Genomic DNA, 16,117 nt, shown 5'->3' with positions numbered 1-16,117 from the left:
AAATGGAACTATCTGCTGTTTTATATTCAATTGGAAGCTGAAAATAACAATGTCAATGTGGTAAATTGGGGAAAAAATAAAATCTACATGGTAGATTCAGAAAGCAGTAAAAAATGTACAAGCCTAAAATATTTTAGATACTTTAGACCTAAATACTGGGAAGACGCCTAAGGCAGATGAGCCTCTAGGGGAATGAAATAGCTTTTAAAATAAAGCACAGACCCTATCTTATGCAGTTTTAATGTAAGTCTTTGATAATTCAAGACTTCATGGATCACTCAGGAGAAGTGCTTTTATTTCTGTATTATAGAAGTCTGGCAGCATCACAGATTTTTAAGTTGAGCCGTAGTAAATATTAAGGTGTGCCTTTAATTAATGTTCGCTTTATATCTCTGCTAAAGTTACAACTAAATGAGCAGAACTTGTTCTCTGGGAGATGATACTATATAAGAAAACCTTTATTAATGAAAAAAAAAAACCTGCCAAACTATTTCAATACCAAAGTACTGTAGTTATCTTATTCATTCACTCATTCACTCCCCAAGGATTTAAAGATGCCAATTTCATCCAGATGGGTAGGAGGGGTGGAGACCATGTGACAGTCCCACATTCACATGTGGCAGATAAAAATTGGGAGGGACTCCTGAGGAGCGATCCCAGCCCCAGCCAGACCACACAGCCTAGGGTTCCAGTGCCAGGAAGATAAAACCTCATTGCTTCTGACTGAAAATCAGTGGGGGTTGGGGCAGAGGGAGAAAATGCCAGACTCACAGGAGAGTGGTCCTAGAACATACACAAATATACCTACTCGAGGAACCACCACCAGGACAATAGCTAGAGGGGCACCAGTGACATATGGGAAGTGGGTGAAGTTCCTGGAAAAAAGACTAGTGCCAAGCAAGCCTCTAGCAGCCAGGCAGTAGCACCGTCCCCTCTCTGACCACCCAACCACACACACACACACACACACACAGCCACAAAGTGGTGAAGCGGGTTCCCCTGCTCTGGCAAATACCTAAGGCTCCACCCCATACAGCTTAATGGGTGCCCCAAGACAGGGAGTCAAAGAAGCTCTACCTAATACACAGAAAAAAACACAGGGAGGCTGCCAAATTGAGGAGACAAAGAAATATGGCCCAAATGAAAGAACAGATCAAATCTCCAGGAAAAAAAATAAATAAATAACTGAAACAGATATAGCCAACCTATCAGATGCAGAGTTCAAAACACTGGTGATAAGGATGCTCAGAGAACTCATTGAGTTTGGCAAAAGCATAAAGGAAGAAATAAAGGTTACACAGGAACCAGCAGTGAAGGAGAGGAAGCCGTGGTTCAAATAAAAAAATTTGGAACATAAGGGATCAGTAAAGATTCAATCAGAAGAGAATGAAGAAACAAGAATTCAAAAAAAACAAGGAGAGAGTATGAAGACTCTGGGACATGTCCGAAAGTGCCAACATCTGAATCATAGCGGTGCCAGAAGGATAAGAGGAAGAGCAGGAAATTGAAAACTTATGTGGAAAAATAATTGAGGAAAACTTCCCTAACCTGGGGAAGGAAATAGACATACAAGTCCAGGAAGTGCAGAGTCCCAAACAAACTAGACCCAAGGAGGACCACTCCAAGACACATAATAATTAAAATGCCAAAGGTTCAAGATAAATAGAGAATCTTAAAAGCAGCAAGAGGAAAAATGTTAGTTACCTAAAGGGGTGTTCCAAATGGACTGTGAGCTGATTTCTCAAAAGAAACTCTGCAGGCAAGAAGGGACTGGCAAGCAGTATTCAAAGTGATGAAAAGCAAAGACCTACAACCAAGATTACTCTCTCCAGCAAAGCTATCATTTAGATTGGAAGGGCAGATAAAGTGCTTCCCAGACAAGGTAAAGCTAAAGGAGTTTGCCATCACCAAGCCATTATTATATGAAATGTCAAAGGGACTTCCTTAAGAAAAAGAAGATCAAAACTATGAACACTAAAATGACAACAAACTCACAACTACCAACAACTGAATCTAAAGAATAAAAGGAAAAACTAAACAAACAACCAGAATAGGAACAGAATCATAGGTGTGCAGATCATTTGGAGGGTTATCAGCTGGGAGGAGGAAAGGGGAGAAATGGGGAAATGGTGCAGGGACCAGGGAGCATAATTTGTCGGAACAAAATGGACAGAGAATGTTAAGAACAGTATAGGAAATGGAGAAGCCAAAGAACTTATATGCTTGACCCATGGACATGAACTAAGAGGGGGGCATTGCTGGAGAGAAGAGGGTACTGGGTGGAGGGGAGCAAAGGGGAAAATTGAGACAACAGCATAAGCAATAACATACACTTATAAAATTAAATAAAGTATTATTTTGTCTATCCTTAACTTTGATATAAATGCAAGCACATAGGCCACTTTTTACTTTTTATTTCTTATCATACACCCAGTTTCTAATTCTTTTGTTTAAGAAAAAACTATGTCTTCACAGAATTATGTACTCTGATAGCTCTTGCATTTTTAAAAAGTGTTTTTCTTCAAAGTAAGGAAGATCATCTGTGTTCTGATGTTTATCCTCATAATCACTTTCTTGCTTTGCTGTTCACTTTGCAATCATCGACACAGTTTAATAGACACAATGCAAAATCCCCAGTCAGGCTTGCACATTTCACAAGAATGACATGTAAAGATGATCTGTAATTTAAAGTGATATTGGAGACAATTGCCTACGTCTTTTGCAACAAACAAAGGTGTCCTTATGCAAAATTCAAGCCCTTAAAAATGAAAATTATTTTAACTGACGCACGATATTTTCCGAAAGCAGATGTGTCTGCCACGTTGCCTGTGTTACTGTCGTAGTATGAGTATGTTTCAAAGCAAGCGTCTGAGCTTATGTGCGAACTAGACCCTGGCTTCCGGTAAGAACCCGCGAATTTGCTATAATCTGTGATAGCCGGCTTCTAGCTCATTTTGGAGTGTTTGATTCTCGTTTGGCTTTGTTAGATCCATTCTAGGATGGATGTTGAATAAAGCCTTGCTTTCCCTCCCCTTAATCTGACTCTTACTCTGATACTTTACATAAACTCCGCGTGTTCCAATTCTAAGAGTTACAATCAATCACCTTGTTAGCAAGGGTGTGCGGAAACCCAAGCCCTCGCGCACGGCTGGTGGGAATATAGTGTGTGGCACAGCTGCTTTGGAGACCAGCCTGGCAGCTCCTCAAATGATAAAACAGAGAGGGATTGTATTACCCGGCAATTCCACTTCATTATTTCTCTTGTACATCATGTCTTGTTTCTCTTTCCCATCAATTACATTGAACCAGCTTTAGCAATCTAGGAAATTAGATATAATAGGAGAAATGTGCATCTACTGGCAGAAGACTGAAAATGTGCGTACTCATACCAGAAGATTAATAAGAGGACATGAAACTGTACGGCAAATGTATACTATGGAAAATTCTGAGCTTGTTTTCCTTCCAAAATGTCAACTTGGGAAACTCAAGCTATATTTTGAGAATTATTCTATCCTGTCTCCTGACGTTGAATGGAGGAGAACAAGTTTGTAAATAAAAAGAAACAAAATGACTTTACCAGGATGACTTCAGAAAGGATTGAGTTAAACAGAATTGAATTAAGATGCTCCTAAGAGCCATCAAAATTAACATCAGAGATAGTATCTGATGCAGCATAGATATTTTAAATTTATTCTTAATTCCTGAATTTCCAACCAGCCTAGTTTTTATTAGCAAATGTGCTATGTGACATGATAAGAGAATATGTCATCGGCCAATGCCTATGTTCACAAAGCATAAAACTTAATTTGTTGATGGTGGTCTAAGTTCTCTATATGGTGCTCCGCGTTGTTGCTTCAGATTGACAATGTTGTTCTAGGCCCTGACTGAAGCCCCTGAGGGATTCTTGTGGGGAAAACACGTTTAATAGAGGAACAGAATTGTGCACTGGGAATAGTGACGTGCTGTGTGTTTCTGCTTTTTTTTTTGGTTTTTTTAAAAATGTACTTGCGGTAACAAATTGGAGCTGATTTTTGTTTTTGTTTTGTTTTCCTTTGCCTCCTTTGCCTCCCTTTTATCGTAAATCAGCGGAAATCCGAGGGGAAAAAGGCAGGAAAGGTAAGACTGTACATTTCAAGGAAAATTGATTTCAAAATATGTTGTGCTGCTTTTTCTGAAATTTCTGAGGCTGTAGTAGTTACTACGTGGAGTGAAAACTCAGTATTTAAGATGGTGTGTACTTCAAGCTGAGCTGTCTTCACATTTTGTATCGCTTCCACAGTTCTGGAAGCAATTTTCAAGTCTTATTTCATTTTATTTTTCACTACCACTTTCTTTTCCCATGGTGCCAAAATATCATATTGCTGACAGCATCACTTTGTGAATGTTCTGGTAATGCAGTTATTTTATGATAAATTTTAGTAATAAAAGAAACCGTTTCAGTATCAATCCACAATTTAGCGGTGACAGCAAAAGTTAGTGACTGTGTAACATGACGATGTCTAATAGGGTCACAGGGAAACATACTCTTAACTCAACGGAACATGCTTCATCAGCAAACTGATATTCTCTGAGAAACTGGGCTTTAGAATATCATCTTCCAATGTGAGCATTTTAAGTTCTGCTTACATATATATGCACAGTATGGCTTTTTAGAAAACTTTGGCCTCTACTATCAAAAATATGCAGTCTTACAAATATTGTCAAAATTGAATTTTCTCACTAGTTAAATTATACGACCTCTCAAATAAAGAATTTTTCAGCTGTTCACTGACATTTCTTTCCCAGAATGTCTGCCTTAGCTTCCTCAACTTTGGGGTTGAAAGATATGCATTTCCTGCAAGATTCTGATGTAAGGTATTTTGCAAATTAAATTCATTTAGTCTTAAATGCTGTCAATATGGGAAAGCAAAATGTATCGTAACTGTATTCTTGGTTACATGTGAGTACAGTATTTAGGATGAATAATGCTGTTCTAGTTTGAGGGTGCAACTTTTGGATGAAAAAGAACTTGCCGAAGGGCATTCTGTGCTGTGACTGAAGTAATCTGTTAGCCCTGGATGTCTTTATCAAGTGTGAGAAATCCCTGAAAACGGGGCATGCCTGGAATGGAAAGATGGATTTTCATCAGTGTGTGAAAGATAAACCAAATGCAGAGAGCTTTCAGTCAATAAACCTTTCTGAGAGTTTCCAAATGCCTGTCTGAACTATCTTATCACTGTGGCCTCGGAGTGATGACTTTTGAGAATCTGCTCTTCCCAGAAAGGAAAAGATCATGCAAGAGTTCTCCACAATGCTAGAGAGAGAGGGGGGTGGGAGGAAGAGAGAGAGGGGGGAAGCTCTCCAGATTTTAGATGTTACAACATTCTAAACCATTCTGGCAAATTTATAAATGGATGTGTTGCTCAGTTCTCTAAAAGTTGCAATTTGGAAGAACAGAAATATTGACAACTTTATCTAGCATAGTTATTTGATAGATAGGAAATGTCTTTGTTTTGGAAAGAAGGATGTGTGTGTAGAGCACACTGGGGTGAACTCATTTTGCTGGTCTAAAAACACCTGGGTCAAGAAATTTAACATAAAACATGTCAGTAGTAGAAGAACCATGGTCTGAACCCAAACACAAGGGTAGAGGGCCGATAAATGGTAATGGAAAAAGACAATTTAAAAAAATTTCTTAATGTAAAGAGAAAAATCCGAAATCACAAAACAAATACTTCCATCTGAAAATAATTGTTTTATTGTATTTTATTAGTCCTATTGAATATATTTAATGTTATAAGATATTTATGGAAGAATAAGGTTTTTAAATCTTTTTATTTCTGTGAACTATTGTTGCAAAGCAAAAGGGGCTCATGCACGTGGCGACCCAACAATTAGTGTTGAGAAAACCAGGTCTTTATTCACAACATGCCAACCTGGCAGTGAGGGGGGGCTGCTGGGGACCCTTCTGCTCAGAGCCCTGTTCTCCCACGGGACCCAGCACCTCCCTTGCCCCCCAAAAGGCTATAAACCAAAACCAAGCCCAGAAGTTCCCCACCCCTTATCTGCCAGCTGTCTCCTCCAGGATCTGGGGCACAATGTCATCAGCCTCCATGTACTAGTCCAGGAAAGCATGTGCCGTGTTACACTGGACCCTGGTGACGTCCAGGAAAGGCACACGTCCTAAGAGACAGTCCTCTCCGCATGTCCCGAGTTCCAAGAGTCCGGAGAGAGTCCGGGTGTGCGAGGCTGAGTCCCTGGCGGCCTCGGAGTCAGCAGCAGCGGGCACGATCCAGGCATCAGCGGGCCTGCTCTCCTGCTGGCCCAGGCCGCGTGGCCGGATCATCCCCAGGAACTGCGTAGCTGCTCTTTCCTTCTCTCACACTGCATGGCTCTCACCCTGCCTCCTTTCAAACTGCATGGCTTCCTTTCTCTTTGCAAACTGCATGGTGTTCCCTCTCTGCAAATGGCTGTCACCTTATTTTTAAAACCCTGACCATGGACTGTGATGCCGTGGGTGTGGTAACCGGCTCTGACCAATGACAGAACCTTTCGTAGGCCCTGTGTGCTCTTCCCTCACCATTCCATGGTCAAAACCCCTCCCATCTCCTTGGGTCCTTGGAAGAACCAAAGCCATTTGCGTAACTAAGACACTAGCTACCAGCCGTAGATATGCAGAGGTTCTCTTAAGGAAAATGGCTGTGCTCCACAGAGTGCCATCCCTCACCCCCGAACCCACAAGCTCTGGAGAATTTGGAGATCCCACTCTGTAACACTACGGTGATACTACAGAGATGACATAAAGCGGTTTCCAGCATGGTTTTTGCACTCTTAGACAGAAGCTGATATAATATGGTCACCATATACCAAGGAGATTAGGTCTGTCCTCTGATGTCCTTTGCTTTTGGTTCATTGCATCTATGTATTCATTTGAAGGGTATTTTGGATATTGAATTCAAGAAGCTATAAACCTTAAATATATTGTGTCAGAATATTCATTAACTTTGGTTTTATTGCAAATATTTCCATGGAAAAACTCGAATTAATCTCTTGAACTCCAGAACTTCACCTTTTTAAGCTTTGTTAATATACATTATAAAATACAGCTTTATTAAAATACCCCCTGCCCCCAGCAGTCCCCACACTGTTGTCAGCATCCATGAGTCCTTTGTCATTTTTGCTCAGTCCCTCCACCCTCTGACCTCCCCCATGTTAAGTTTAATTCAGAATAAGTAAAAAGTATTAGGATTGTGCATTTGTAAAAAAGGAGGGTGGCAACATATTATCTTAACTAAGAAAAATCATGTAAATGAGCGCTTTGTTGTCTTTTAGATTCTAAAGCATCAAAGGACCTACAATTTCCCACTAATTTCCCCATTCACTTAAATTTAAACGGCTTCAGAGGACTTAACCAACAGGGCCTGTTTCCATATTCCAAATCAGAAAGTTAGGTTATAGAAATAGACACTGTTTTCTACTTTCTTCCGATAAGACTTTGTATATTTCACAGAGAAGCTAGTGGCATTCAAAATGTAGAATAAAAGCAAATAATACACTCCATAATTCATTCATTCTTTTGTTAGGTAAGATAGATAGCAAACCAAGGCAGGGAGGAGGAGGGAGGCCTGTCTCACCCGCTGACTCAGCAGTCCTGAGGCCGGTCCGATCATACTGCCAGGTGTTCCAATATCACAGGAAACACCACGCTGACATGGGAGGAGGGCAGTCCTTGAAATTCTATGTATTCTCTCCACTATCCAGGAGGAAAGCCTTTGAAACTGTGCTTCCATCCCAAGGCAGGAAGGGCGGGAGAGGGCCCACAGTGTCCAAAGGAAGAGGCCCATTAACACCTTTGGATATTCACAAACACACACACACACACACACACACATCCATCCTGGAAAGCTCTCACCACCTTCACCTGTCAATCAATATGTAGCTTCTTCACCCTCCCCCATTGGCCAGCTATATAAGTCCTCAGAACAAAGGATCATTTTCTGGCCACCTTGGCCTGAGACCACCCCCTTCCCTTGCCACCTTTGCTCTTGGTGAGAAGAACCAAGTTTCTGGGAGTTTCTCCCATAACACTTTCACCAGTCAATCAATAGATAATTGGGGGGAGCATTTCAATCCATTAATGTAAGCAACATTTAATGCAATTAAAAGAGAGAAATACAAAGTTTTGAACCTGGCGGATAGTTAAAACAATCATTTCTTGTTTAAACAGAACCTGGTTCCATTAGCCCTAGCCTGATGACTTCTGTGTAGACATGTTACTTCAAGGTCAGAGTCCCTTCGGCTCAGCCCGAGTCTAACTTGCCCTCAGAGCTGGCACAGTGGTCAGTCCTGTTCGAGAGTGTTTGCCAAAGCGTTAAACTGAAGACAGCAGGCATGGAACCAAGGTGCATTTACAGAGTGGCTCCTTTTAGACCAAGCTAGTGGGTCACAGAAAGGGTAGCTGCAGCAGCAAAGCGAACAAAAGTCATTTCCTGTCATTTGTGTACGCATCGCTCCAAGGCTACACATGTGTCATTTGGGAGTCTGAAGACGGAATGGTACATTTACCTCCTTCCCACATATGTTCCACAGACGGGCTCTGCCAGGGACTTGGTGTTGCAGGTACACTGTGAACCTTCTTCTTTTGCTTTGGAATAGAGTCTTTAATTAACTCAACAGGTAATGACTGAACGTGTGGTTGGGGGCAAAACGTGGCAAAGAATTTGAAGGGCACTTCAATAGGCATATTCAAGGCTTGTGCTTGCCCTTAGCACCCAGCGTCACAACTGTTAATGTAGCCATCACCACAGAGAAACATGCTTGCTTGTGCTGATTTCTTTGTGTTGACTTTCGGTACTGTTTTTGTCGATTCTGTGGCCCTTCGATGTACAACTGTGCACTCCAGGGTCTTATTTGCATGTGGTTACAAGGATTTCATGGTTATAAACATTGCCCTCCATTTTTATGATTGTGACTTGATTATCTGCTTTGTATTGTCCTGCCTGGTAAACCCGAGATCTCCCTTCACTGGCCCCTCCAATTCCTCAGTCCCTCTGTGTTTTACCCACTTCGTGGCCCTCCTTCCGGGCTACATTTATCTGCCCGTCTCTCCCACGAGAACGCATCACCAATGAGCCCTGCTTGCATGTTAATAGACTCGCTGACCTGTAGTTCATCATGGCCATCCTGGGCCTCTTGCTTGCTTTGTCTATAGTGCCAGTTTCCAACTGCAGTCCACGGAACGCTGTTTGGGACGGAAAAGCGTGAAACTGTACTGAAGACTCAGCTCACTACACATGCCTAGTGTTAAGCTGTAGGAAGTCTTTTTATACTCCTCATACCGTGCATCTCTGAGAAACAGGTGTATCACTCTGTGTGTGGTGGTGTGTTCAGGGTGTTCTGAACTAAAATCATACCTATTCGTGTTCATTCAATGCCCTGTATGATGAGCATGTCCTATTATGTTATTAGCACACTCTACATTTCATTTTGGATTAAGTCAGTTCTCTTAAACTCTTCAAAATTTGGAACTAAAAAGAAAGGTAATATACTAAGTGTTTCTAGAAAGTGAAAAATGATAGTGTGCTAACAATTGAAGCACTACAGAAGAAATATGTACTCAATTAATATGAACTCGCAATGCAGTTATGAACAGACCAGAGAAAGACGGACACATGAGTAAAATGTCAAATGTAACAGAAAGTTCAGGATGTAGTAAGCAGAAAATCTTGGGCAAATGATAAAAGGGGTCTGTTTTAATTGGCAGTTGCAGTTAATACGGGGAGATGACTCCTTCAATTTGGTGCTGAATCACAGCAATATCTAAAGAGCTTACTTAAGGGGGGAACGTTTATTTCATATTTATTTCCCTTGACAAATGACAGTTAAAAGGTTTATTTGACTAGTACTTGTATGTGTATTAAATACACTATTCCCAGATCTTTTGCTTTACAATAGTTTTAGGTGTAGTTACAAATTCAGCCTTTTGCATATGTATGCTTCCCATTCTTTTTTTCTAGCTACTATTGAAAGTCGTTGCTTCTGTCCATCCAATGACATCTGAGTCAGCACATCATCGTGCAGCCCTTTTTTGCTACTATGACTAAGTCAACAACTGATACATTGAAATTCACACCCCAAATCTATAGAGCTTTGATCATAATTTATCTCTTTTCTCAACCAAACAATGGAAACAATTGCACTTTTATTCTAACTTTAGATGATCATATACATAGATATCCTCACTGTTAAATTAATTATATCTTTGAAATAAAAAAATCTCTCATTTTAGGAGTAGAAGTCATTTTGCTTTCACCTTCTTAATTCCTACCTTTTTATTTCTGAAAATAACTAGCAGGGGAAACTTTGTCAGGGAATTTATTTTTATTGGATAATGTTTTCTAATAAAGTTTGCCAATATTATTGATATAGAGTTATCTGCTGACTTCTTTCTTTTGAACTACTAGATTAACAAGCCATGTTTATTCCATCAAATACATTTTTCTTCTTGGTTGAGCTAAAATTTACTCAATGACTATATAAGAGCATTTTTCACTATCTACTGAATATATGTCATATTCACATGTGTTATTGTTACAACATGGTTTTTCTTGCAATGATTCTATGTTTCATAATTTTGTAAACTTTATAGTAATAACATAGCATTCTAATAGTCATAATTTCATAAGCTTTATAGTAATAACATACATGGGATTTTCACTGAGTATTCCAAACATTCAAAACTCTTGAATTATACATGTTATGTTTTTTAAGCCTTATGGTTTGAGGACTATAGTAATGTACTTGAATTTCATCTTATATAACCTTTCAAGTAAATTACTATACAATAGATGGATATATCATTACTGTTTTCTCATCTCAGAGTAAACACCAAATTAACTTTCCATTTCCATTCATTAAAAAATAAATTAAATGAAATACAAATAAAAAATTAATGTTTTGTATATTTCTATGAAAACACCTGGATGTAAGAGTGCAATATAAGTAGAACATTCGGTAATAGTGACTTAGGGTTACCCTTCCCTACCAAGCCACATTTATAGTGAAGGTGAATAAGTTGCTTTCTGAACATGTATTTCTTCAGTAGAGTTAGGGTGGGTTGCTGAGTCCACTATTGAGACCAAATACAAATTGAGATTTGAAAGTCTCGTATCTTGTGATCATTTACTTCTCGTATGTTGCCTCTCATTGTACATTTCCTTTTTTAAGATGGGCAAGTATCCTACTTAACCCACAGAAAATCACAAGGAAACCTCTGAAAATGTATTATCAGATTTTATTTTACCAAAGAATTATAAATTTACCATAAATCTTCTAGCCTACTTCTTGAGAATGACTGTGAAAGTAGTCTTTATTTACTTGAATTATTTCTTTATTGTTTAAAAGAAGTTGCTTGGATTAACTTTAATGCTTTGAATTAGAGACATTGAAGTAATAAATCTTACAGCCTAATGTTGAGATATAGAAAATTAATAATTTAAGATGTCTTATAAGTTCCTTTAGCCTATGCCTAACACACTACTTGAAACCTAGTAAATATTTAATAAAAATTTGTCGTCATTTATTTAACAAGCATACATGGGGTGGTCTCAATGTACTGGGGTCTGTGTTTGGTGATGAGAAGTTCTAAAGGAATGACCTTAAAGACCAGACTGGATAACAAGGGAAACAGATATGTAACTCAAAAACTCAAACTCATGTAACTAATTCAGTTTTACTATAAAGGCCTATTACATAGAATGTTCTTGAATAAATCTAAACTTCTCTTCAGAACATAATGGCTTCTTGATTAGCTCAATGTTTTGGACCATCCTCACATTTTGGGCTTTTCAAAAAAATTATATCAGTCATAGAAGCCATTGCATTTTCATTTTGTTCCTATCATATTTGACTCCTCTTGGCCTGAAGTATTATCAGATACCCTTTAACAGCTTGTTTTATTATTTATGAAAGAGAGCTATTGCTATCCAAATATACTTTAAGCAACGATTTAGAAGTCGGGTTTTCTCCTTGAAGTGGAGAATGCTTCAAACAGTGCGCCCCTTCACTGACATGACAGATCACCCTCCCGACTTTCCTGAAAACAGGACCCTTGCGAATGCACTGCTGTAAATCTCTCCCATTAAAGAAAATGTCTCTGAGATCTGTTTCATATTCTGCAATAAAGGTGATTGCCGGGAATTGTTTGTTGTGCGGCTCCGAAACAGGCTGTGTATCATTTTTATTGATGATGAGATACCATCTCTGTGATGCCTGCGTGAAGTTGTCTGGGTGTCAGATTGATTGAAAACATTAGGCGTTGGATTAGCCATAAACATTGCAGCGGTTGTTGCAAAACAGGAAATCCCATTAAAAGACTGAGCAAAGAAGCCACCTGCAGCAGGAAAAACTCACAGCTCACGGCAGAAACCACTGAGGCTAAACTTACTTCGTAAACTAAAGTTACAACGGGCAAGGCTGTGAGCTTTTGTACAGCTTCTCAACTCTGCCTGTGTGTTCGAGTCACCGAGGGGCCCCTGAAAACTTGTGAAGACCAGTTTGCATCCCAGACCAACTACATCAGCATCTCTGGGGAGGACCCTGGCGTGGCTATTTTTGACGTTTCCTGGCTGTTTCAAATACATAGCCAAATTTGAGAAGTACTTTATGCAATTCTTACTGTTTTTATTTGTTTGTGTGGGAAAGCCTCTATATTAACTCCAAAGTTTCATTGAGAAAACAATTGTATTGGTTGGTCTTTTTATGACTTTTCGTCAAATAGTGCCATAATTTCATTGCGATGTAAATGCAGTTCACATACCAAAACGGGGCCAGTAGCCCTGGAAAAGGCAAGCAATGACCAGTAACGTACTTGCCGGTGGGATTAATCAGCATTACTGAAAACACGCACATGTGACTGTGAATGATATAAAACCTTTCAAAAGGGCAGCACGTGTCTTCGATGTGTTTATTCAGTTCCTGGTAAATAAGCCTCAGATTGTTTTCCCAACCTTACAATTCAGAAATACTTAAAAGAGTGTGTGATGATTTTCACAGACTAGATTTCAGGTCTAGGGATTGAGTAAGAATGTTAATGTGCCCATTTATGCTGGCCCAAAGAACAACCACAGAATGTATAATTTCCCATATTTTGTTGTTGACTGAAATATTGCAGTAGCACTGCTTCATGACCCTCTCCCTATTCAAGCTAATAGTGTGTTAATATACTCATTTGAAATCTATAAACACATAATAGCTGAATAACAGTTTTACTCCTCTTGTGGCTACATTGTAGTACTAGCAGATAAATAAAGGCTTTGCCAAACCAGAAAGGTTTCAGGAAAATTGGCATAGGAGGAAGTAGCCAGCTAACAGTGGGGCCCGAGGGGATGGGGGGGTGCATGAGAGGCAATGGTAACAACAGAGGTGTGCAGGAGCTGGATGGCAAGGTGATATCAAGCATGCAAGACATAAAGCTCTGTAGACTGATGATGTATGGGAGTACACTCTGACCCAGTTACAAAATGCGCCAAAAGCCAAGATTATATTGCTGTTCCCTAAAGAGTGTGAACTGTGAATCTTTGATCTTTTACTCTGTATTCATTATTCAAACGACTGTTATCAAGGAGCCTGTTTAAATATGAACAGCACCCCACAAATCCTTGATGTGTTCTTTGCAGTGTAATAGATTAGAGGAATTTCTTAGGTATAAACCTTTTAAAAGAAGGGTCATGACCTGCCTAGCACATAACTATTTCGTATATAACACCTCTTTACATGGCACATAAGAATAGTTTTAAGAGGCGTATTCATTGTGCATTAAGTTTTTACAACATTCCATTATTAATACTTTTTCTAGCAGAGAATATTATTGCTGTTTCAGGATCCTTGCTGATATTTTATGTTTATGTTATTAAAGACTGTATTTATTTATTTTTAGAGAGAAGGGAACAGAGGGAGAAAGACAGGGAGAAGAACACCAATGTGTGGTTGCTTCTCATGCCCCCCCAACCGGGGGCCTGGCCCACAACCCAGACTTGTGCCCTGACTGGGAATTGAACCGCCGACCCTTTGGTTCATAGGCTGGTGCTCAGTCCACTGAGCCACACCAGCCAGGGCTCTGTTGATATCTTAATCCACAACAGCAGAAATTCAAGCTCACTGGGCCACTAACCATGTTTCAGCGCATATTTAGTGCAGGCCATTCCCCTCAGCCCTAGAGCAGAAAGCAAACATGGCCGGTTCCTCATGTGACCGATGTACAACTCCCCAAGTGCAGGTCAGAACTATGCTGAGGAAGTGGTCAAGAGCAGACTTTTACACTTTTCTCGTATCACAAACACAATTTAGACATTGGCCATTGAGAAACCGTCTCAACTACACTCATCAAACAGCTTTTGGGCCCTAAATGGACCCATACTCCCTCAAGTCGACAGGAAGGGAATTCATATTACAGTTCAGCATGAGTTTCCTCTCTAGGATTGTAAGCATTTTATGTATCAGTGACATTTAAAGTTGCTAAGTTGGCTCTTGCAAGATAATTAATGAAGAAAATATTCCATGTGAAACAAGACTCATAGATGGAGAGCAGAAGACAGCTAGTGGGGAGGGACTGAGCAAAAAGGAAGAAGGACTCATGGGCATGGATAGCAGTGTGGGGACTGCTGGGGGGAGGGGGCATGTGGGGACTAAATGGTGATGGAAAAAATACAACAAAGGTTAAATCAAAAAAAGAAAGGGTGAGACATAAACAAATGAAGAGATAGCAATGTGATCGAGTGATATACAGTTTATAGGGAAAATTAACATCAGTTACCTTAAAAGTCCTAGATTATGAAGCATGGAATTGTAATCTCTTGTGACTGTGCTTTATGCTTTCCTTGTCACGTGCCTTCTCCTTCAAACACCAAAGACCCAAATTAAGAACCAGTGAATGATGGGATATTTACCCCATATTTTCAGCCCATCTGGATCCTGCATGATGGCCTCATACTCTCCTTAGACTATTCTGGTAGCAGAATAAGAACTAGCCTGCAGTATCTAAAATACACATTATGTTAGATGCTATGGAGATTCACATTTATTTGTTCAGTTATACATTTAATGTCCTCCAAAACTAATGCCTTAGTTCAAGTTTTGAAAGAGATATAGAAATTACATTTATAGGATTTAATATAGATAGACTATAAATAGATGGAAAGTGGACATGGTTTGGTATTAGGTAGTAAGCCTATATCACTCAATTATATAAAACCTTGGGGCAGAATATCATTGCATGATAACATTAAGAACAATGTGCCATAATAAATGTTCCAAAAATAAAATGAAAATAAGGATTAGTACAGGTGTTATGAAAGATACAAAGGAGATATGTTAAACCTTTTTCCCTATCAGAATTGAAGATTTTCAATATTAAGAACTCTATTCCCTGTGCTGTATTTAGCGCCCCGTGACTATTCTGTAACTGTCCATCTGTGCGTCTCAGTCCCTCCCCTGTTTCACCCAGTCCCCCAACCCCGCTCCCCTGTGAGTCTGTTTCTATTTTGTTTATTTGTTCATTTATTCTTTAGATTCCACATGCATGTGAAATCATATGGTGTTTGTCTTTCTCTGTATGAGAGACTAATATAAAACAATATTGGATGCCAACTGTAATTGAAAAATCAAAAAATATATTAGAAGGCAAAAACAAAAAATAGTTATATAAAAGTGTGAAAAAGGAATTTGAAGTTTTCTTTTAATATAATTTTCATTTAATGGGCAACGTTGATGAATATAATTTAGTTCATTTTATTTTTGCTTTCTACAGCTATGTTTTGATTTCTAATGCCTTCCTTTTCTCCAACATAATTTCAAGTTCCAAAAATCACATCATTTTCTAATACAAAGAAGTTAGCGTTTTTCATGACACTACATCACTGTGTAATATACCTACCATTTCTAAGTGTAGTCATTCCATTCATTCACCTTTCATTAGCCATCGAGCTTCATATAACTTATTTTATTTGAGCTATATTCTTGGACGTGTTAAATGTTTCCTTGTACCTGAAGTTGAGTATGGGATAAGAGAATGTGCTTCTTCACATTTTAGTCTCTTTTCCTAGAGGATATTGTGCTAAGTGACATAATTCAAGAAAAGACA

General features: G+C 39.2%; 1 protein-coding gene across 1 annotated transcript in view; it reads left to right on the top strand.

Annotated features, from left to right (window-relative positions):
• Positions 1–16,117, top strand: part of LOC149990326 (protocadherin-11 X-linked) — a 264,374-nt gene that overhangs the window by 153,434 nt on the left and 94,823 nt on the right. Inside the window, exon 4 of the mRNA XM_090264435.1 lies at positions 4,087–4,116. Within this exon, the coding sequence (XP_090120561.1) occupies positions 4,087–4,116 (30 nt within the window). The remainder of the gene's footprint in view (positions 1–4,086; positions 4,117–16,117) is intronic.

The sequence above is a fragment of the Furipterus horrens genome, unplaced genomic scaffold, assembly GCF_987537825.1.
Source record: "Furipterus horrens unplaced genomic scaffold, mFurHor1.1.pri manual_scaffold_17, whole genome shotgun sequence".
NCBI classification, from domain to species: Eukaryota; Metazoa; Chordata; class Mammalia; order Chiroptera; family Furipteridae; genus Furipterus; species Furipterus horrens.
This window is presented reverse-complemented; position numbering and strand designations above follow the sequence as displayed.